General features: G+C 45.9%; 1 protein-coding gene across 1 annotated transcript in view; it reads left to right on the top strand.

Annotated features, from left to right (window-relative positions):
- LOC138489643 (4-hydroxyphenylpyruvate dioxygenase-like) overlaps window positions 1–23,659 on the top strand; it is a 348,749-nt gene that overhangs the window by 191,454 nt on the left and 133,636 nt on the right. The window contains exons 10-11 of the mRNA XM_069617322.1: window positions 4,394–4,556; window positions 6,180–6,251. Of these exons, the coding sequence (XP_069473423.1) occupies window positions 4,394–4,556; window positions 6,180–6,251 (235 nt within the window). The remainder of the gene's footprint in view (window positions 1–4,393; window positions 4,557–6,179; window positions 6,252–23,659) is intronic.

The raw sequence follows: 23,659 nt of genomic DNA on the forward strand, positions 1-23,659 counted from the left end.
ATGCGCTCTACGGCAGGCCACCACCACTCAAAGTCTCTGGTGGGTCTGCATTCACAGCGTGGTCTGCTACTGATTCTATTCCCTCCACAGCAACTCTACTTAGTCACGGTGGCCAGACACATTGTAGGGTTACAAAAGGTTTTCCTTCATTGTCACTGCTTCCGAGGGGCTGGATGTCGGACATTGGCTGACTTGCTCACTTCTGAGTCTCCAGTTAGTTTCAGTGCCCTAGTGTTCTCCCCTTCTGCTTGGTTTGGCAGGTTCAGCAGGACTTCACACCTTCCCCTGCACCTCTTTCGCAGCTCCGATGGATTGGCCATTCCCTCTGAAACACGGAAGACAGGCTCAGTTGGCCAACCTCTTCAGCCCAATTCGGCATACATGAATAATAGTTTACAAACTCCTTGAAGACACTGTTAAAGATAAACAACTTATTTGATATTTTTTTTGTACCTAAAATCAGAACCTTAGATAAATCCAGATTTACATGGGAAGTAAGCACCACCGAAATAGCTTGATAGGACACAGTTACATTCTGTGGAGTGTTCTGAGTCTGTGCAATACGTTTTGCATCAACAACAAGCATGAGCAGCAGACTTGTTTCCCCACATCAACAAGACCTTAGCGCTAGCAGATCAAAGGTAGGCTATGAGACCTTTCAGGTAAGGCTGGTAAATGAGGAAGGGGCAAGGACAAAACTTGCCTTATTCTCTCTGATAGTAAACCACTTATGTACAAGGGTTGTGGTGTGGCTTTACAGCACCCTTATTAGATGAAGAAGATGTGGCTCTACAGTTGGAGCTCCCAGATTTAACACTCATCCTCAGCCAAGGAAGTTTGCCTTTCTAAAAAAACTTTACTCAGGAGTTTGTTATTGGCATCTAGGAAGAATATGGAGCCACATCATGAGGAACTCTTCGGCCTCCTTTTTGGTATCACTATCTCTCCTTGCCAAGAACTGAAAATGGCCTGCAGCTTAGACCCCTTGAGAACTTTTGTTATGAATGGGTCTCAAAAGGGTGGTGTCAACAACCCTGTCCTTAGGTGAATTAACCGTCCAGCCTTTCACAAAGTACTATAAAAGCAGCATCAACCAACGTATCTAAAGAGTCAAAGACAAACAGGCAAGCGCTCTACTAACTAGATTTTGTATTACAACTCATGATCATTACAAAGTAACATGAAGGAAAGGGCAATACCAGTGGGATATATATCACATAATGTGTAATAGAAGACACAACACAATCAATAAAACAAGAGACCCGGAAGCGAACCACCACAGAGCTAGACTGAACAGTCTCTTCAGGTGGGATCCACGTTCCTGCAGTTGTAAACACTGAGAAGCAGGTTGCCAAGAGAATGACCTAGAATTACCTATACAAGAACTCCTCAGCTTGGTCTCTTCTCCTCAATTTGTCAAACAATTGCATGGAATAAAGAGAGTTTCCCAACCCAAACTGTTAATGGGAAAAGAGAACAAATCTACCTACCCAAACAAACTCTTTGGTCAAGAGAGATTTACCTGGGCAGAAGAATACTGGTTTGAGAAATATTCCTCAAACACATTTTCTCTCTCTCTCTCTCTCTCTCCTCTCTCTCTCTCTCTCCCTCTCTCTCTCTCTCTCTCCCTCTCTCTCTCTCTCTCTCTCTCTCTCTCTTTCTTGTTCTCTCTCTCGCACTCTCTCTCTATTTCTCTCTATCTATCTCTCTTTCTCATTCCCCCTTTCCTCTATCTCTCGCATTCACACACAGAGTCAGGGCCCAGTAACTGCTTTGCAAGTACAGCTATGCGGCAAACCATTCCATCAACCAAAGGACTCCAGTACCACAGTACCAGGCTAGCCCTCCCTAACCCATGGGCATTGGGAGTTAACACACAACATAGAGAGCAGAGGAAACGACAGAGGCTGGAACCCGGGTAGTGGAAGAAGCCTGGTGGTGCAGGAAAACATGAAATATCCCACCTATGCAGGTTTTATCATCACCCCAATCACTAACCAAGAGCAGTGCCCGAGACGATCAAGAATACATTAGACGAAAGGGAAACAAAGGAGGAATCTGGGGCCGAAGATATATTGATGCAAAATTCTACAAGCTTACACTGATGCCAGTAGAAAAATTAAATTGAACTAAAGAACCCTGTTAATAATGAAATGAACTTCATCATCACAAATGTTCACATGGTGGTCAAGAAGGAACCCCTGAAAGGTACTAAAGTACAAGAATTGTTGGAGTAAGAGAGAAGGTCCCGGAATCATATGACACAGGGCTTAAAAATTGATACAAAATGTGTTTTAGCAGAAATTGAACCTAACAATGGCTGGGCTCTAGTGGGATGGGTGCCAGGAAACGCAGTGGAAATATCTAATGAAACAAAGTTAAAAATTAAATAATGTCAAATTTGAAAGTAATCATTGATCTCTAGCTGTCCAACCCAGAAGAGACACAGGACATAAAAAGAGCCTCATTACAGGTTTGGCAATGCAGCAAAAAAAGTGGCAGTAATTCCGTTACCTCCACTTTTCCCAAACCACCAAATTATGATTTTTGGCGGAATTGCCACCGACGGAATTACTAAGTGGTAATTCTGCTGATCTTTTCAGAAAAAGTGTAGGATTTACCTCCAGCTGGATACTGGTGCTAAATCCTCCACTTGTCCCTCGTAAATCCCCACTGGAGTCCCATAGACTCCCTAAATGGGGACTAACTCCGCCTTACCACCACCTGTAATCCTGTGGAAAACCTGCAGAACCACGTGGCAGTAACGGTAATCGATTTAGGCAGTATTTGGACAGATTTACTGCCGAAATACCACCAAACTCGGAGTGAGGGCTAAAATGCGTGCATTTCTGCCGACTCCCCAAGCCATTGCTAGACTAAACCTTTTGACACAGAAAGGATTTAAAGAATCCTAACAGGAGAGATTTAAACAAGCAGCCTCCATCACTACCTCAAAGCAGCCGTGATGAACTTAACTTGTAATTTCCAACTGTTATTAAAGTCCTTGCAAACCCTGCATTCTTTTCCTTTATCATTGTATCCAAATTGTCATATTATTCACTTTTATTGAATTTCCCTTTTCCTTCACACAATGTTGATGCTACTGCATTTCTATGTATATATTATTTGTGCACAAAGGCCAAATGAATTGATGAAGAAAGTGCACTTATTAATCAATCAGCCCTTCAAATTACAAAGTTTTGCAATGGCAATCAGAACTGCCCATTCAAACTCTTAAATGTCCTCCAAATGTCGCACATGATTCTTAAAAAGGGCAGACCCTCCGTTCCCTTTCACCAGCTATTACTGCCCTAGTGTCAAATTGGTAACATAGCTCATTGAGTGCCCTTTTGCAGTAACGTGCTGGTAATCTTAATTTTTCCAGCGCGTTACTGCAATGGGCGCTCAATGTGACCAGAACCATTTTGGCTTGTTTTTGTCTGTGCCATTGATGGCAGGTGTTGTGCAAACGACTTCGGATAAGAAGGACAAAAGGTAAACGTGGCTGTGTTGTTCCAATTTTAAAAGATACACTGGGATTTGTGTTGTGTAAATACCTTAACTGTTAAATCTATGTAGTCAATCACCTGATGGAGTCCACAGGTCAGCAATAGTGGTCCGTTTGCTTACCAGGTAGCTCATATATATGTTGGGATATGTGGGGAGGACCAGCAGAACAAGAACCAGCTCCACAAAAGAGGAATGCAAAAAAATCTGCCTGTTGCTCTGCTCACTTTCTATCCAGTAGCTCCACTTATGGGAGAGTCTCTTCCTTGTTTGCCTGACCTGACAATGGCGGCGTTATCATGAGAAGAGGAGGACATGATGATTGTCATTTTAAGAACAAGCAAGAAATGGTGGTAGCACTAACTGAGTCACCACAATAGCAAAGCCACTAAGAAACGTAGAGCCAGGCTGCATTTTGTACAGAAGGTATTGACTCGGGAAGAGGAAGCCTCGGCGTTAATGTCAAACTTGAAAAGTTGCAACAGACGATCTCTGCAGCCTGATTTAAGAGGCTGTTTAAGACATGCCTGACTCCAATCCATCAGCACTTAAGTTCTTTGGGACGGCCTTACATTAGATAAATGGCACCCTAGGACCAAAAAATAGCTTGATGAAATTATTAGCAATAATTGAAAAATAACATACATTAGAATGTTATGTTTTTGGTAAGCAACTTTACACGGCACTAAAAACAACGAAACGACATGAAATTAACATGAGCAGCTTTCACTTCCTGTCCAGCGTTGTTCCAGATGCCCCCTTTGCTGCATCCTACCACAGCCAATTTCAAAGGGACTGTGTGGGATCAGTTGTGATAACTAGCATTCGCCAAAAGAGAAGATTTGTGAAACTAAAGCTATGTTTTTTTCTTTTTATGAACCAACAGGTACCAGAAGTGTTTGTTATTTCATCGGTTCTGGTCTGTGGACGATAAGCAGATCCACACTGAGTTCAGTGCACTCCGCTCCATTGTGGTGACCAACTACGAGGAGACGATAAAAATGCCAATTAATGAGCCCGCTGCAGGGAGGAAGAAATCTCAGATACAGGTATTACTGACATTAGCTATTGGTAAATGAGAAGGAATAACACATAAGAGCAAGGGAATAGTGATGCAAAGGGGAATATGACACATCTACAGAGTGTAAAAGGTATTGCAAGAGAAACCCATGGCATTGAGTGAAGGCATCATGGCTGATAGTTCCCAGCTATGCGGACACACTACATCAATGTAAGACTGAAAGATTGGCTATGGATAACACTACTTGTGGCCTTAACTGCAGCTTTGTATGCACAGTCACATCTAAACACTGGGACCTGGGCCACACTGTTCATTCATTTGAGACACACTTCAAAATGAAAGAGCATAACACTCTTAACAAAATAACCGAGCAAACACGATAAATAATTACTTGAATCCACATTTCCATAAAAAAATCTGCATCCCCAGATATGGCAAAATGTGTTTATTTTTGGAAGCAGACGAGTCCTATTTATAGTTACGTGGCAGTAGGTATGACACATCTGTGCCCACTCCTGAAGCAGGTTTGGGTAAGAATCTAACACATCTGTGCTGCAAATCACCTCTTTCGAAAATCTTATAATTGCAAAAGATTACTTGTAACAAACTCAACAACATGGTAGTGTTTTGTCGATTAGCATCCACATATCACTCGAAGGAGGTCCTATGCAAAATTTCCCTCCATTAATTATTCGTGGCCCATTTGGGGAGTCGCAAGGGCATTGGTCGAAGTGTACCAAAAGAAGTAGTGGAACTATGTTCCTGTTGGCCTGCACCGCTCCCCACAAACCCCATCACCACGTCCCCTCCCACACACAATACACACCCCCAGACACTTGCACCTGCTGTTTAAGGGAACCTTCACTGCAGTGCACTGAAAGGGAAAGTTTCAACTGCCTCCTACACTTTTATTTTAAAACAAAACCATTCCAGAGCCGTTTCTTTTTAAAATAAAAGTATAGGAGCTGTAAAAGGTAATTTAAAAAAGTAGAGGAGCACCGCTCCTGACCGCTCCACTCACTTCGACCACTGCACAAGGGCAGTTGACATGAGTTTGACTGCGCTCCAGCCATTTCTCTAACCAGCGTTAAGTAGTTAACTGGCAACACAGGGCAACATTCAACTGCAGAAATATCCTTGTTCCCGTGAAAGTATATCATTTTTAGAGCGATCCATATAAATACAGATGATTTAAAAATAACTCAAAATTCAAAGTTCCCCCCTGTGATGCCTCCGAAGCTCTGGCATATCTGCTCATTGAGATTACTTTCTTGCCCTGCTAGAACTCTGGAGGATTACTCCTTCAGACGATCCACTGTGAGATGCAGCGCTATCCAGGTGGATAGTAGGCTAGAACTGTCCATTTAAACTTAGCAGACAAAGGCCCTTAAACACACAAGCAACAAACACTTTATTTTTTGCAGCAAACAAATGTAGGAAATATCCCAAAGCACACAATAAATAGTTAATATAGTTTGGGGTAACATTTCGGGGGAATGCCCGTGTCAAGGAATGTAATATGGCTGACTAAATGTAATTGCCTGACTTTATGTTCTGCATGAATAACATTAAGTATGTACATGGAGAGCCACAGAATTATACATGTATGTGAAAATTATAATCTGTCCAACACCCTCTTTTCTCCATTCAGGAGTATGTGGACTACTATGGCGGCGCCGGGGTGCAACATATTGCTCTCAACACTTCAGACATCATTCAGGCGGTATGTGAGAGCCAACAAGTGATAAGTGATCTTCTATTAACACTGCCTTCTTCTGTAAACCCACCCACTTTATAAGCTGCCAGATCTTGCAAATGCATGCTCACCCATGAAACTGAAGTAAGAGATGTCAAACATAGAAACCTGCAGTTTACAAGCATGAGATCGCCCAGCAACTTAGTGGTCGAGCTCAACAGGAGATCGTCCACACATTTTAGACACATACAGACTCAAGCAAGGAGGAGATCACTCATACAAACATATTTCAACAAGAGTAGTTGGGTGCAGGTATAAATGTAAGGTGATGAAGAGTGGGTGGTGTAGAGCAGTTAGATGGGATGGAGTGAGGTGAGGTGCAATAGAGAGGGTGGGGATAGAGTGGTGTTCAGTGGGGTACAATTTGTGGGGAGGGGTTGAAATAGAATGGTGTAAGGTAGGGTTGGTGGGGGTAAAGAGGAATGAGTCAGGATGTGTGGGGGTAGCATGGGGTGAGGTGTGCTAGAGTGGATAGGGCTAAAGGGTTGGGGTTAAAGTGGGGTGAGTAGGGTGGGCAGAGAGTGGGTGGCAGTTGTGTGGTGTAAGAAGGGGTCGCATACTGGGGTGAAGTAGAGTAGTGGGGAAGACTAGTGAGTGCAGATTAGGATGAGATATGGTGGGTGGGGATAGAGTGGGAGAGAAAGGTTTGGTGGGGAAAGAGTGGGTGTCAGCAGAGTGGGATGAAGTGGGGGGAAGTGGTGGGGTAGACTAGATTGTGTGAGGTTAGAGTGGGCTGAGTTAGAGTAGAGGAGGGGGATAGAGAGGTGGGATTGATATAGAGCTGTGGGGGGGTAGAACAGTGGGGTAGGGTACTGCAGTGACAGTAAAATGTGAAAGTAGAGTGGACTGAGGTAGGGTGGGTGGGAGTAAAGGGGGGTGTAGTAGGGTTTCTGGGGATAGTGTGAGGTTAGGGATGCGTGGGTGGTAGGGTGGGGTGCGGTGATGAGAGAGATGTAGGGTGGAGTAGAGTGGCTAGGGATAGGAGTAGTGGGGTGGAGTAGATTAGTGTGGTGGGGTAGTGGAGTAGAGTCATGGGGTAAAATTGTGGGGTAGAGTCATGAGGAAGACTGTTGAGGTACAGTAATGGGGTGGAGTAGTGAGTGTAGAGTAGGTGGGGTAGAGCAGATGGGAACAGAGTGAGGTGAAGGGGCTTAGGGTGGAATAGAGTAGGGCGGAGGTGGGTTGGGGTAGAGTTGTGGGAAAGAGTGTTGTTGTGGGGTACAGGAGTGTGTGTAGAGTGGGTGGAGTGGTAGGGAGGGTTGAGTATTGTGAGGGGGCCAGGTGTGGTAGAGTGGGTGGGATATGGTAGGATAGAGACCTGTGAAGTTAGGGGAAAGTGGGGTGAAGTAAGAAGGGAGTAGGATTAAGTAGGGGTAGAGTTGGGTAAAGTAGCGGTAGAGCGGATGGGAGAAGAGAGGTAAAGGAGTGGAGTGGGGTAGAGTAATGTACCTGTGTAGAGTGGGTGGGGGCATTTAGTGGGGAGGGTTGGAGTGGTGGAGGCATTTAGAGTCGTGGGGTTGGGTAGGTTAGTGTGGTATTCAGTAGTAGATTAGTGACTTGTGGTAGGGTGGTGGGGTAGGGTGAGATAGAGTGGGTGGGGTATAGTGCAGTGGGGTACAGTAGTGGGGTCAGAGTGGGTAAGGTTAGAGTAGAGTGGGGTGGCATAGAGAGGTGGTGTAGGGATATAGTGAGGTGAGGTAGATTGGGTAGGGTAGAATATTGGGGTAGGGTAGAGTGGGTGGGTGAAGTTTAGTGTGATGTGAGATGGGGTAGGGTGAGATGGGATAGAATGGGTGGGATAGAAAAGCAGAGTCTGGTAGTGTGGTTGGTAAAGTTATGGGGTGTGGTGGGGAGGTATGAGGTGTGGTAGAGTGTGTGGGTTAGGGTGGGAAAGGGTGGGGTTATTTGGGGGTAGAGTTGAGTGAGGTGGTGATGGGGTAAACTGGGGGTAGATTGGGTGAGAGTAGAGAGGGTGGGGTAGAGTAATGAGTGGGGTCCAGTAGTGCTGTCAGGTAGATTAGGTGGGCGTAGAGTAGTGCGGCAGGGTAGATTAGTGGGGTGGGGTAGAATAGTGGGGCCAAGTAGAGTGGGTAGAGTAGTGAGTGGGATATAGTAGTTAGGTAGAGTGGATAGCATAGAGTGCAAAGAGGCAGAGCGGTATATCAGTGAGGAGGGGTACAGTGGTGAGGGGTGTATAGTACCATGGTGTGGTAGGGTAGTCGATTAGAGTTGTGGGATAGTGGTGAGATAGAGTGGGAGGGGTTGATTGGATGGGGTAGAACGGGCAGTGGGGTACAGTGGGGAAAGGTGGGATAGATTGGGGTAGATACTGTTAGGTAGAGTAGTGGCGAGTGGTATAGTTGTGTGGAAGAGAAGTAGGGTAGAACATAAGGGTGAGGTGGGTTAAAGTAGGTATGGTAGGTGGATTGGGGTGAATATTTGGTTGGTGTAGAATACTGTGGTGGGTATAGCATTGGGGACGGCTGGGTGGGGGTGTCGGTGTGGTAGAGTGGGGTTGGGTAGTGTGGCTGGTGTAGAGTAGTGGGATGGGATAGAGTAGTGGAGTGGGTAGAGCGGTGTGGTGGAGTAGTGGGGTGGGGTAGATTAATGGGGAAGAAAGGTGCTGCTGGCAGGAGGTTGGACAGCTTCAAAAACAAGCATTGGCAATGCCAGTAGTTTTGGTGTTTACTGCTGTTCTTTGCATTTTACTTTTATAGGCACCAGGGTGCAATGAGGAGAGTGCAAAGTTTCAAAGGAGGATGCTATAAGGGGTGCAGACTTGCAATAGAACGAGAAGGGGATTAGAACAAGGTAGGATGTCATTGATAGAGGATGCCATTGATAATGAGCAAGAAGAAACATGAGCGAGGAAGGGTGAAAGTATGAGGGTAAGAAATAAAGTGTGAGAGGAAGGCTAAGAGGATTGGGAAGGGGGTAAGGTGGGTGGGTGGAGGGGTAGGGCGTGTGGGGGTAATAAAGGGCGTAGGGTGAGTGGGGCTAGAGAGAGGTGGTAGGGTGTTTGGTGGGGTAAAGAGAGAGGGGGTAGGGTTGAGTAGAGAAAGAGGGGGTAGGAGGAGTGGTGCTAGAGAGAGGGTGTAGGTTGGGTAGGGATAGAGAGAGAGAACAAGGTGGTTTGGGGGTGGAGGGTGAGGGTAGGGTGGGGCAGTAGAGAGAGTTGGTAGGGTTGATGGATTAGAGAGCTGGAATGGTGGGTGGAGTAGAGAGAGTTGGGTAAGGTGGGTGGGGGTAGAGATAGTGAGGATGGGTGGGGTAGGGATAGTTGGGTCCGGTGGGTCGGGGTGGAGAGAGTGTGTGTAGGGTGAGTGGGGGTAGAACGAGTGGGGTAGGGTGGGAGGGTGTGGTTAGATATAGTGGGAGTAGGGTGGGTGGGGGAAGAGAGTGGGTGCAGGTAGAGAGAGTGGGGGTAAGGTGGCTGGGTGATGGTAGATAGAGTGGGGTTACGGTGGGTGAGTGGGGGTAGATAGAGTGGGGTTTGGGGTAGAGAGAGTGGGGTTAGGGTGGGTAGTGTGGGTGACGTAGAGAGGGGGGTTAGGGTGGGTAGGGTGGAGTAGAGAGAGTGTGGTTAGGGTTGGTAGGGTGGGTGGGGCAGAGTGAGTGGTGTAGGGTGGGTGCAAGTAGAGAGAGGAGGTAGGATGGGTGGGTGGGGTAGAGATAGCGGAGAAGGGTGGATGGGTGGGGTAGGGATAGTTGGGTTTGGTGGGTGGGGATAGAGAGAGTGGGGTAGGATGTGTGGATGCCAGTAGAGTGAAGGTAGGGTGGGGGTAGAAAGAGTGTGGTAGGGTGGGTGGGGTGGAGAGAGAGGGGTTAGAGAGAGTAGCATTAGGGTGCATGGGGGTAGAGAGTGGGGTTAGGGTGGGTGGTGGTATAGATAGTGGGGCTAGGGTGGGTGGGGGTCGATGGGGTGGGTGAGTGTAGAGAAAGTGGGGGTTGTGGTAGATGGGGTGGGTTAGTGTAGAGAAAGTGGGGATAGGGTGGATGGGGCAGAGAGAGTGGGGGTAGGGTGGGTGGAAGTAGAGAGAGTAGGGGTAGGGTGGGTGGAGGTAGAGAGAGTAGGGGTAGGATGGGTGGGTGGGGGTAGAGAGAGTCGAGATTGGGGCGTGGGGGTAAAGAAGGTGAGGATATGGGGTAGAGAGAGTGGAGATAGGGTGGGTGAGGGTAGAGAGAGTGGGGGTTGGATGGGTTTCTGTAGAGCGAGTGGGGTAGGGTGGGTCGGTGTGGGAGTTTTAGAGAGAGTCAGGGTAGGGTGTGGATGAAGACAGATTGGGGTTAGGATGGTGTCGCCACTTGCATGGTTCCGTGTTGCCCTGGCGGCTCTGTAAAGCAAGAGGGTAGGTGGTGTAAATTACCGTGACTCAGCAGGAAAAAGGAGCAAGAGAGCGGTGATGTGCTGTTGACAGCTTCAATCCGGTTGACACCATGCGCGATCTGAATGACACCTGGCCTAGTAGGATCGTTGTCTGTCTCCCCTTTGTTCCCCCTTCCCTGCCTCGTCGCGCCTTGAAACACTTGTGTATAGGCGCATTACAAATGCCATATCATATCATATCATATCATACCATTCGCTAAGCATAGGTGTGTTTTTGGGTTGGTACTCGAAATGTGCTGTTGTGCAAGGCTATGTGTGGTTTGTTTCGTTGTTGTGGTGTAGTGAAGAGTGTGCGGTTTGTTGTACTGTAGAGGTATGGTTGTGCTTCGTTAGGAGTCTGAGAGTTGTATGCAGAAGGAGTTTTATGTAGGGATAGCAAGTGGTGGTCCCCTATCTTACACTGATATCTGTTTTGATGGACTATTGCATGTATCCCTTCCCCTGTTGTGTATTCCGTTACAATAAACCTTCCCCCCTCTGATGTGTGCAGAATATTAGGTCCTCAAAGGGCTGCATCTTCCCTTCCAGTATATTTTTGATGTGTCGCAATTACCACTACCACAGGTTCCTCAAGGTTGGGATGTGTTCCCCGGGTCCTGCAGTCAATCAGCTCCGACCTGGGCGCCTCTCTCTCCCCTCTTTAACTCAGGCTCTCCATCAGTGGTCCAACCGGGTCGTACCCATCTCTGTCCCCCACTTCCCGTTTGACCCCCTAGAGGGAAGGTTACATGTAGGTCTCCCTCCCATTTGGACCGCTCTCCTTCTCCCTGCGCTACACTCCGGTCCTCCATACTCTCAAGTCTTTCTTCGTTGTGTGTTCATTTCATGGGGGGGCAATGTTGTTCATTCTTTTTCATCCCGTTTAGAGTCGATGAGCCAGGTTTTCTTCATAGTTATTATTTCTTTGGTGTGGGAATTCCAATGTTTTATGGCTAAGCAGGAGAATGCTGATCCACCAAGTTTTATGCTCGTATACGTTTTAGGTTCTAGGCAGATGTTGTTGCTGGATCCGAGTGCTCTAGTTGGCTTATAGATGGTGATTTTCATGTGTATGAATTCTGCTCTTAGGCCATGGATTTCTCTGTGTGTTATGCACATATATTTGAAGATGATTTGTTTTTTGACTGGGAGCCAATGTAGCATCCTTTGTGTTGGAGTGGTTTGGTCCCTTCGTGAGAGTTTTTGGAGAAGTCTGGCAGCTGAGTTCTGTATACATTGCAGTTTCTTCAGTAAATAGTCTGGCATTCCTCGGTATAAGCTCTTGGCATAGTCTATCCTGGACATGATGGCCAGTGTTTTTGTGCATGAAGCAGACGAATGGTAGAATCTTTTTGATTGTGTGTAGATGGAAGAAGCATTTCTTATTTATTGCATTTACTTGCGGTCTAAGGGAAGCTTGTTGTCCATTAGGATTCCAAGGTTTTTGACAATTGTGAATAATGTGGGTGTTGTGCCCAGTTCTGTGGGCCATGGTAATTACTGGTTGAATTCTGGGTTGTTGGATGTAATCATGATTTCTGTCTTGTCCGGGGTGAGTTTGAGGTGGTTGGTGTTAAATCCATTGGTAAAGTTCTTGGGGTGAGTTTGAGGTGGTTGGTGTTAAATCCATTGGTAAAGTTCTTTGAGACTGTATATTAGCGTTGTGTTCTCTTCTTGTTCATTGCAGAGCTTATAAATGATTTGGGTATCATCTGCGTAGTTGTAGCAGGCGAAGCTGTGTCTTTTTGATGAGGTTAATTAGTGGAGTCATATAGACGTTGAAGAGGAGCAGGGATAACGAGGATCCCTGTGTCACTCCACAGGTGGTGTCCCTCAGTGCAGATTTCAATGGTTTTATCCATATTGTTTCTGTTCTTTCAGACAAGAAAGATTTAATCCGGAGCAATGCTGTGTCTGTGATCGCTATTTCTTCTACTCTCTTTAAGAGGATTTTATGGTCAACTGTGTCAAATGCTGCGGAAAGGTCGAGTAGTAGTGCAGAGATTGTGTTGGAGTCTGTGTTGGTTTTTAGATCATCGCATATAGAGAGAAGTGCCGCCGCCATCCCTCTCATGGGTCTGGAGGCGACTTAGGCCTGGTGCAGTAGTTGGTTGCTTTCTACATATTCCGCTGTTTGTTCGTAGACATAGGTCTCTGGTAGTTTTGCTGGATAGGTGATGTTAGAGATCGGTCTGGAGTTTGTCTTCCACTTCACCCGTTGTGTCCTTGAGGAATGATTTGATGTAGGCAGATTTAAATGCCCACAGTACTCGCCCCATTGAGAGTGATAGGTTGAAGAGGTTTAGGTAGCATTCCAATAGTGTACCCTGTGTAAGGATTGATTTATAGATGTCTGGTGGGTATGGGTCCCTTGGGGATCCTGCCTAGTGGCTTTTCTTCACCAGTTTGTGTTTTTCTCTTGACATTTATGCAAAACTGTTTTCTGGTCCCAGGATAGGTAGGGGAGGGTGCATGGGCTGGTTGATTGATCTACTTTGTATGATCAAGTGTATGTTGTTGATTTTATTTTAAAGTGATCTGCGAGATAATCGCATAGTTTTTGTGAAGGTACATGAGTGTTATTGCATCCAGGGACATTTCTTATCTCGTTTATGATGTTGAATAGTTTTTTTTGAGGGTTGGTGGCTTTTGTGATCTGGTCATCATAGTATTTCTTTTATGCTTTAAAGATTTCCTTTTTGAATGCTCTGCTTTTTTTGGGATAAATTATTCTTTTGGCTTGGTCGTAGTCTTTCCTCCATTCTTGTTCTAGTTTCCTTTTTGTTGTGTTCATTGTGTTGAGATGGGGTGTGAACCATCTCCCGCTACTTTCTATCGTGATGGGGTGAGGGGTTTTTCTGGGGCGATACTGTTGATTGTTTCAGTTATCCATTTCTGGATTAGGTCCGCTGTTTCCTCTAGGCCGGTTGCTTCCAAGATGGCAATCAATGGTATTGAGGATTCTAGTTGTTCTTCCAAGTTGCTGTCTTTGACAGTGTTCCAATTTCTTATCCCGATCGGGGGGTACTTAAGGGGCTGTATGGATGGTTTTGATAGTAGTTGGATCACAAGCGGTTTAATGAGGTGGTTGCTCCATACTAGTTGTATTGGTGGCACAATTGAGATCAGTTTTTTGTTGGGGAAGATTACATCAAGAGTGTGTCCTGCTGAGTGTGTTGCTCCTTTCACCATCTGTCACAGTCTCATTGTCTCAAGCTGCTTAGTTAGTGATTTCTGCGAGTTTGTGTTTTCTTCTTCAAACCTTATGTTGAAGTCCCTGAGGATGATCAGGTGATCATGTTTGATGGCCAGGTTTGTGACGGCTTCTATGAAGGTGTCTATGATGTTTGCGTCGTAGGTCGGTGGTCTATAGATGAGTATGAATGTGGGTCCGAAGTCAGGTGAAGGACAAGGGATTCGCAGTTCGGGATGTTCTACGGGTCTGTTTTTATTTTCAGTTGTTCTTTATAGGCTACTGCAAGACCTCCTCCTCTTTTTCCTTTTCTGTTTACCTGTATATATTTGAAGTTGTCGGATAGACAATTATGTAGTGTGACTTTGTAGCTGTCATCTAGTCAGGTTTCTGTGAAGAATAGGATGTCAGTCAATTCCACCATCATTGAGTAGTTAGTAGATCTCTGTAGCGTGTTTGGACATCGATCTTGCGTTGATTAGGTTGCAGAGTACTTTTTTCTTAATAATGTCCTGCTCTGTTCTTGTATTCATCTGTGTGTGGCCTTGTTGGGGAGTTTCCTCATTATTCTCAGGATGTGAAATGTATTCTGTTGCGTCTGATTCGTCATTGAGTAGATCGGCTAGGTTTCGTATTGTGTCCATGAATTCTAGATACTCTTCTATGTCTAGTTGCTGTTGCTGTAGATCCCCTTGGGTTCTGGTGATGCATGGGCTGATGGTGGTGTTACCCATCTCTCTCATTCCATATGTTTCTGCCTTTGTCCTACGCGGTTCTGATATCTTATTGGTGTGTCTAACATTTCCAGGTGGTCGTTTGCTGTCCTGTAGAGCGGTCCGTACCGAGGTATGGTGTTAGGTACAATGATTTTTCTCGTATTTTTGAGTGCGTTCTTTTTTCTGTTGTGCTTATCTGTGTGTACTCTGTCGCTGTGGTGATATTTAATGGCGTGATGGCCTGGTGTGGTTCCATTTCATTTATCCTTTCTTTGCGTTTTCTCTTGCGTCGTCCTGCTCTGTGGCGTGTCATGGTCTGTTTTCTTAAAGTTTTCTTGTTTTTGAGGCTTATGTTGAGTGTTGGGTCACAGGGGCCCATGCCCACTTCCAACACTTTGTTTCGAGTTTTTGTTGGGTTCTTGCTCATTTATTTATTTATTTGGTTTTTGTTTAGTTTAGGGATCCTTTTTTGCTGCGGTTTCCTTGGTGGTTTCTGTTGTCAATGGTTATTTTAGAGTGGTGAGTGTGGCTTGTTCGGGGTTTGTTGGGTTGCAAAATGGATTGGGGAAGGCCCTAACAGGGACGGTAGGTGGTTGCTTAGTGCACGCTATGGTGGATTTACCTGAATTGGAGAAACAGCTCTATGGTCTTTTAGAGGGGTTCCGATAATTCACTGCACGATGCTGTGTTAGGCACGGGAACCCTGCGTGCCCCAGTTTCCTGCGTATGTCTCCAAATCATGCTCTGAATCCACTTCAAGCTTCCCCCTGCGTCCTCAGATATTGTTAGTGTGGGCTGCAACTGTGAAACAAGCATTGGCAATGCCAACAGTTTGGGCTTTTGTGAAGGCACGGAAAAGGCACTTGCCGGGGACTGCCGCAGTGGTATTAACTGCCCATTGATGGAAGCAGGTGCAACATGGTACGAGTACCTCCGAATCTAATAGCAATGCCTGGCAAATGCCTAATACGTATACAAAAGCCAAAACTGTTGGCTTCGCCAATGCTAGTTTTTAACAGGACTTCAGTGAAGGACATGGATTGTGCTTATACATCGAGTGGCTGAAGGTAGTCCTGGTTTAGGCCTTTTTATTACACCAGTAGCATGTCTACAGCTCCAATTAAGACTGCTTTCAAAAAACACTGGCAGGCATTTCGGGTGGACAGTTTGATGGTAAGGCTTGGTTACAGCAAGCTCAAATAGTTCCCATGAGGGGGGTGGAAATGGTCATAGTGATTAGCATGGCCATGGGCAATCAATGGGTAGGCAAATAACCAAACAACACCTCCAAGCTGTGTGTCCCTCCTCATAAGCCATTTCTGTCTAGCTGCACTCTAACGCAATAGTTTCGGCTTTTGGGTGGTGCTGCGACCTAACAGCCCAAACTAAAAACGGATGAGTGGCGATGACTGCTGACAAAATTAGACACATGAGTAAAACATCATGGTTAAGACAAAGGAACGAGCACATTCAAGTACTGGAACCCACTTTGTACAAAAGCAACAATGCTGATGTTTAGCTGCATAACTACTACTACCAGAAAATCCCTCTGTCTATGGTCTATTTGTTTTCAGAGATCTGCCTCCAACGACAACGATCGGTGCAGTTTTACCCATCCGAAGGCCATGCCCATTTAAAATTAAAAAACGACCAATGTTTTGGGTTTGCCACATCACAAAGGCATTTGCTAGCAAACAGTCAAATTCCTAACCTCTCAAACCCTAAGCAGTACATTAAATATAAAATACATTTCAATATGCTGCACGATGACAATTTTTAAGTTGGCAGCAATCATAACGCTAACAAAAATCCATCCTGTGCTGCTTGTAGCAGCACTTTGGATGCTTGCACGTTGACTCCCAGGAAATAAAACAAGCAGCTGCAATTTGCAAACCAATAAATTAATGAATTGTATTTTCAGGTACATATTCCTGACCAATGCAAATTATTAACATTAACTAATTTTAGCAAGGTCTATGGGGTAGAGGAATTAGAGCAGGGGGAAGGAAGAACAGAGCATGGAGGGCCCCACCTCCACCCTAAGTAGGAAATGTGGGGAACAGACTCATTATACTGGCCTGGAGTAGGTAGGATAAGGAGGTTCGATTAGAGCCACCACTTCTACCCATCTCTCACAACACAGTACTTACTGAAGGTATCGCCCCATCACGCATACTTTTACTGCGCAAACGAAAATGTCGAATTTCAACATCCCCATTTCAACCCATATATATTTGGGGGGATGGGTAAAGTAAATAAAAAATGTGGTGGGCTATAGCGGGCCTGCAGAGGGGTGTCCCCTCACAAATGTGATGTCCACAAACTATCCGGACGACACGCAAAGTGTCATACCTATCTCAGGGATACATCACACTGACGAATCACTCCTCAACAGGATTTATGACATCACAGAAAGATGGATGGCTCATAATAATCTGGCCTTGAACAGGAATAAAACCATACTCGTGATTGCAACTCCTAATATGATAAAGAAGCTTGGTGGGCCTATGAAAATGTTCACATTGGCGACTCTAAAATTCCAATGCAGACAAAGGTCAAGACCTTAGGAGTTATGTTTGTTTGTTTTATTTATTTATATAGCGCTCCAAATCCAGAGGTCGAAGGGCGCTTAAAGAGGACGGTTACATACTGTGATATATACATTTTCATTATACAACAATTTGCAGAATTTACAAGCATAGTTAAGTAGATGGCAGTATTCACAAATATTAGAGGGAGCAGGTACGTGCTACTCTTTGTTCAGAAGCCAACCAATAACATGTTTCCTGAACATCTGAAAGGACTCAATAGTTTTAATGTTGAGTGGTAGGGTGTTCCAGAGTTGGGAGGCAAGCACTGTGAAACTAGCACCTCTGGCTTTTTTTAAGGAGAATCTAGGCACTGTCAGGCATAAAGTGTTGCAGGATCTGGTGGTTCTGTTGGCGGGTTTCATGGTAAATGTATTTGTGAGATACGGTGGGGCTAGGTGGTTTAATGCCTTGTATCTGAGACAAATGGTTTTCAAGTCAATTTTTTGTCGTATGGAGAGCCATTTGCACGATTTCCTAGCAGTGGAGATGTGCTCTCGCCTGGGGATGTTGAGTGCTGCTCGTAGTGCGTTATTTTGAAGTAACTGTAGTTTGTGAATTATAGATTGGTTAGCACCTACGTACAGGCTATTGCAATAGTCCAATTTGGACTGTATGAGGGCCCTGGCAAGAGAGAGGCAACTGTTAGATGATAGGAAGGGTCTACTGGCCCTAATTAGCTTGCCATTGTAGGCAGAGGCAGAGGCTGAGGCGGTCATGTTAGTTTGTTTGGAGAGGTTAGTGTTGGCATCAAGGTAAAAGCCGAGGGTTTTCACACTTTTAGCAATGGGAATGGTGTGACCATCGAAAATGATGTTATTGTAGTTAGGGCTGAGTTTTGACAAGTTACTGTGGGAGCCGACAAGGAGGAGCTCCGTCTTCTCATCATTCAGGCATAAGCCATGAGAGGCCATCCATGCATCAATGATGGAGAAGATTTAATTAATCCTGGTCACGTCCGCATTGTAGTTGCCTGTGATGGTGAGGAGTATCTTGGTGTCATCTGCATAATTGGTGTAGGTGACACCCCAACGGTCCAGTTTGTCAAATAGTGGCTTTGTAAATATGTTATACAAAGTAGGGGAGACACAAGAGCCTTGTGAGACTCTGCATGTAATAGGGATGGGGTCTGCTGCAGCTGTTGGAGAGAAAACCCTCATGATTCTGTTCGCCAAAAAGGATTGTATCCATGTGATGGCAGAGGAGGAGACATGAGCTGCGGTGGCTAGGTGAGTGCAGAGGATTTTGTGATCGACCAAGTCGAAGGCCGCTGAGAGGTCTAAGAGAAGTAGGATAGCGGCGTTACCTTTGTCTTTGATTTCATCAATCTGACTTTTGAGGTCAACAAGGGCAGTTTCTGTTCCATGTTGAGGTCTGAAGCCATATTGACGTATTCCTAGCAGTTGGTTGGATTCCAGATACTCCTGAATTTGGAGGTAGGCAACTCTGTCCAAGATTTTTAACAGGAATGGGACTGTGGTGATGGGTCTGTAATTGGTGGGTATGGCTGGGTCTAGTGATTGTTTTTTTAAGAGTGGGAGAACCCAAGATTGTTTTAGGTTGCTGGGGACTGAGTTATTGGCGAAGGACAGGTTGATAAGTCTGGTGATGAAGGGGGATAGATCTCTAGCTATGTCTTTTATAATCTGGGCAGGACAACTGTCCCCTTTGCAATTCGAGGGTTTTAGGAGGTGATGATTTTTTGAACTTCTACAGTAGTTACTTTCTTAAATGTGAAGCCCGACTTGGTATCGATGGGCGTTGATGAGCTAGGGCTGGTAAAGTTGTTGCTGGAGAGTTTTTGACGTTTGTCCTCAATTTTTGTTTGGAGTCCTGTGATTTTGTTGTTAAGGGTGTTTTGGATGCTGATGGACCAAGGTTTGTCTTTCAGGCAGGTGTCTATAGGTGGATTGGGATTTTCTAGTTCTTTTAGAATTTTAAATAGTTCTTTGGTGCAGGACCCTGCCTGATCTATCCTGACGTTATAGGCATCTTTTTAGTGCAAATTATCTCACTTTTATATAAAGAAGATATATTCGTAAGCTTTGATTTATTTTCCGCTGAAGGATTGGTTTTCCATAGGAGTTGTACCTTAGCTTTCTTTTTTCTAAGTAGCTTGAGTTCGGGGGTGTACCACAAGTTCAGATGAGCTCTTGGTTTATCTTTGTGCAATTTCAGAGGGGCAATGGTATCAATAGCATTGGCCATGGAGTCACTGAAGGTGTCAATCAGTAGGTTTAGATCAGCATTGGCTGCTAGTGCTTTAAGGGTGGGTAGGACCAGGGGTAATAGGGCCTCAGCAGTAATGTTGCGTTTATTTCTGGTCGGACAGGCTGGTGCCATGGGGCACTTTTTGGGTACTACATGATTGATGTTAACTTCAAGAAGGATGAGGTTGGGGGTCCTTGCAGATGGTGTTGCAGTTGAGAGTCGCTACCCAGTTGATAATTCTACCTTTCTGGTGGGTGGGTAGGACATTGAGTTGTGCGAAGCCATACTCTGTTAGGGCATTGGCTAAGGATGAAGCAGGGGCGTCATTGGGTTCGTGGTAACCAAGGTTGAAGTCTCTGAGGATGATAAATAGTGCTAGTGGCTTGGAGTTTTCAGCAATGAGCGAGGTGATGTCTTCTTCTAAGACTCCTGGGGGGCCTGGGGGTCTATATATAAGGTGAAAGGAAATCGTCCACATTTTGGTAGAGGTTTGCAGCTTGACTGTGAGTAGCTCGCAGGATTTCAGTGATACGGAGGAGACTGATCTAAAGTCTAAAGATTATTTCTTTATTTTTATTTCTTTATTGGCATTTTCCAACAAAACAAAACAAATCGTAAGACCGGGCATCGGTCGTACTGTAAGAACTGCACCCCTCATATCCCCTTTCCCTCCTTTTTCCGCCCTTCCCCCCGCCCGTTGTGATGAAAGGAGTCATTATGTGATTGGTTTTCATCAGTGTGGCGGCGCTGTTAGAGTTTCATTGCTGTGTGACAAGCTGGTGGCTGAATCTTGCGTTAGATCTGATTGATGTGCATCAACATCGTCGGTCGTTGAAAGCAAGTATGCAACGTACGGTCCCCATATGTCCGGATGGCATGCGTGTAATGGCATAGTCCTGATGAAATCTGTTTCTACATTTTGACAGAATGTTATGTCTTTCAGCCAGTGCTGCAGGGTTGGAGGGGGGCCTCTGCCCCATGTGTAGGCGATTCTTCTTCGCGCTAGGACCAGCAATAGATTTGCTAGTCTTTGAACTGTGCTCGGTAGTGATTGGGTTAGGCTTAGCAATACTGCCTTTGGTTCGAAGACGAGATCCGTTCCTATTATTGCTGAGGTTTTTTCGAGCACTGCTCTCCAAAAGGTGGCGACTGGAGGACAGGACCATGCCAGGTGAAGGAAGTCTGCTGTGGGCACTCCACATCTACAAAATTCCGCCGAAATAGAGTCCCTTTGAGAGTGAAGTTTTGCCGGTGTGTGTGGTATGTTTGATGGAGGTAGTTGAAATGAATCAGCTTGAACCTGGCATTGATCGCCACTCTGTGTGTGAGTTTTAGGGTATAGGCCCATTCCTCGTCTGGGATTGTGCTGCCTAGTGTTTTTTTCCCATCTCTTTTTGGCGCTCGTACAGGGTGGATTCATCTCGTGGAGTAGACCCTTGTAGATGCTTGTCACGAGGTGCCCGTCTCCTTGGGCTTGGATTGCGTAATGGAGCAGTGGCCAGATTGGCGGTTGTTGTGGGAAGTATGGAATAGCCTCCTGAAGCGAGTGACGCAGTCTGTGATATACGAACGTGTCTAGGGCATTATTGGCTCCTTTTTCTCGGGCTTGTTGCATTGTTAGGAAGGTCCCTGCTGGAAAGAAGTTGTCCATGGAGTGTAAATGTAGCTTTTCAGCCCAAAGTAGGAAGACTTTTTCAGTCGTGATGGTTATTCCGGGAATGTGTTTGATCGGCAAAAGTGGAGAATATCTGGACACGACGTCATCTTCTTTGGCAATTTTCTTCCAGACTGAATATGTGGGGGCAACTGGGTTCATTACGGATTGAGTGATTGGGAAGCGCCCAAAGATAATGGATCGAAGGAGATGTGGTGTTGCCAGTGCTCTTCATATCTGGACGTGTGGTCTTACGAATTGCGTTGCTTACCAGTGGCAGAGGTATTGCGCTTGGGCCGCCCAGTAGTAGCGTTCTAGGTCTGGGAGGGCTAATCCACCCTGCCGTGTTGGTAGGGTTAACGTGGAGTATGCGACCCTTGCCACTTTACTGCCCCTTATATGAGGTCGAGGACCATACTCTTCATGCGTTGGAGAAGTTTTTGCGTGAGGAGCAAGGGAATGTTTAAGAAGAGGTATAGTAGTTTTGTTAAGACAATCATCTTTGCTATTGAGACCCTGCCCCAGAGGTTGAGTGGTAGAGATTTCCACCTGTCGATCTTGGTTTGGATGGTGGCCATGGCGGTTTCGTAATTGTTGTGAATGATTTCTTCTTTCAAGCAGGACATGTAGATGCCAAGGTACCTCACGTGTGTGTGTTGCCACTGGAAGCCAAAGTCGTCGGTATATTCAGTAGTGGCGGGGGTAAGCGGGAATATTACTGATTTGTTGTTATTCATTTTCAGCCCCGAGAAGTGTCCAAACTGTATTACTGCCCTTATTACCGGGTTTAGGTTTTAGGAACAAGGCTATGTCATCTGCGTAGAGTGAGATGATCATCTTGTGTGGGCCAGAGGAGAGACCTATGTGGAGGTGGTGCATGCGAATGTCCGAGGCCAGGGGTTCCATTATCAGAGCGAACAGAAGTGCAGAGAGTGGACAGCCTTGTCTTGTTCCTCTTTGCAGGTGAATATCGGCAGAGCAATGACCGCCTAACAGGATGTTGGAGATGGGTTTTTTGTAGAGTAGAGAAATCATGTGCAGAAACCGTTTGCTCAGACCCATCCTCTCCAGGACTGTGAACATAAAGGGCCATTCAACCGAGTCGAAAGCCTTCTCGGCATCTAGCAGCACTGCCACTGCCTGACTGTCTGGTTCTAGGGCTTCCATTGCTCCGAACATCCTTCTTATCCCATATGATGTGTTCCTCCCAGGGACGAAACCCACCTGATCAGCCAACACCATGGCGGGCATGAGTGGCAGTAGCCTTTTAGTTAGGATTTTCGCGAATATTTTATTGTCCAGGTTTATTAATGAAATTGGCCTGTATGAGCCGCATTCTGTTGGATCTTTGCCGTTCTTGTGTAAAAGGATTATGTTGGCTCGATATAATGTTGGTGGTAGCTTGTTCCTAGTAAGGGCCTTGTCGTAGACCTGGAGGAGCAGTGGGGCGAGGATGTTTGCAAAGTGTTCATAGAACTCGCCGGATAGGCCATCTGGTCCAGGTGCTTTGGAGTTAGGTAGTTCCTTGATGGCCTTGAGGATCTCTTCAACGGTGATGGGGGCATTCAGTGGTTCTCTGAGTTCAGGGGCGGCCCAATATAGTTCGATTTCATCTAGGTATCGTGTCAGCTCAGCTGGGTCGGCGGAGTAGTTCGAGGTGTACAAGTCTTGGTAGAATTTGCGGAAGCTTTTGACGATGTCGACTGTCGAGTGGACAATATTGCCTGTGGGATCTCTCACTGAGTCGATCGCTGTGGGACGTCTATCAGCGGCTATAAGCCTTGTGAGAAGGGCCCCGGGCTGTTGACCTTCGCCATATTGCCGGATCATGTGGTGTCTGTCTAGGAATTTTATTTCCCTTTCGGCTGTGCTTCGGAACACCTCCAACTCTTTCTTGATAGCCACTAGTGCTTGTAGAGTGTTGTCCGTTCGGAGGGCTCCCTCGAGGTCCTTGAGCCTTGATTTGCTAGTATTCAGCTCTCTCTGCAGTAGTTTTAAAATTCCACATTCTTTCGTCATGCAGACTCCTCTGGTAAACCATTTTAAAGTTTCCCACAGAGTCCCGGCTGAGTGTACTGAGCCTCGGTTAGAGTCAAGAAAGAGTTCTAGTTCGTTTCTGAGTTCTTCTGCAAAGACTGTGTCTTGGAGTGCTCGTGGCTTGAATCTCCAATGAGGACGCGGTTCGGTTGCTTGTGTGTTATTGCAAACTAGGGACACCATGGAATGATCCGACAGGGATCTTGGCAGAATGTGGCATTCATACCATTGTAAGCGGCTGTGGCTGGATACGAGGAGATAGTCTATTCTCGAGCTGGTCTTGTGGACCCAGGAGTGAAAGGTAAAGTGCGGGTGCTTGGATTCTTGTGCCTCCAGGTATCGACCAGGTCGTAGGCTCTGAATATTTCAGAAATCTGTAAAGACGACTTGGATGGATTCGACGTCGTGTTGTGAGATTTGTCTTTGACCGTGTTCAGCGTCGTGTTGAGGTCACCACCCTAGATGATCGTGGATTGCTTGATCGTGCTCAGCTGCGCCATCACCCATTCAAAGTTGTTAGGACCATCAGTGTAGGGGCCGTATGAGTTCACTAGGGTGACGTCTTCCCCGTCTATCGTTCCCTGTATCAGGAGCGATCTGCCTTCTGTGT

This window comes from Ambystoma mexicanum, chromosome 9 (assembly GCF_040938575.1).
Source record: "Ambystoma mexicanum isolate Mex_15411 chromosome 9, UKY_AmexF1_1, whole genome shotgun sequence".
In the NCBI taxonomy this organism is placed as follows: Eukaryota; Metazoa; Chordata; class Amphibia; order Caudata; family Ambystomatidae; genus Ambystoma; species Ambystoma mexicanum.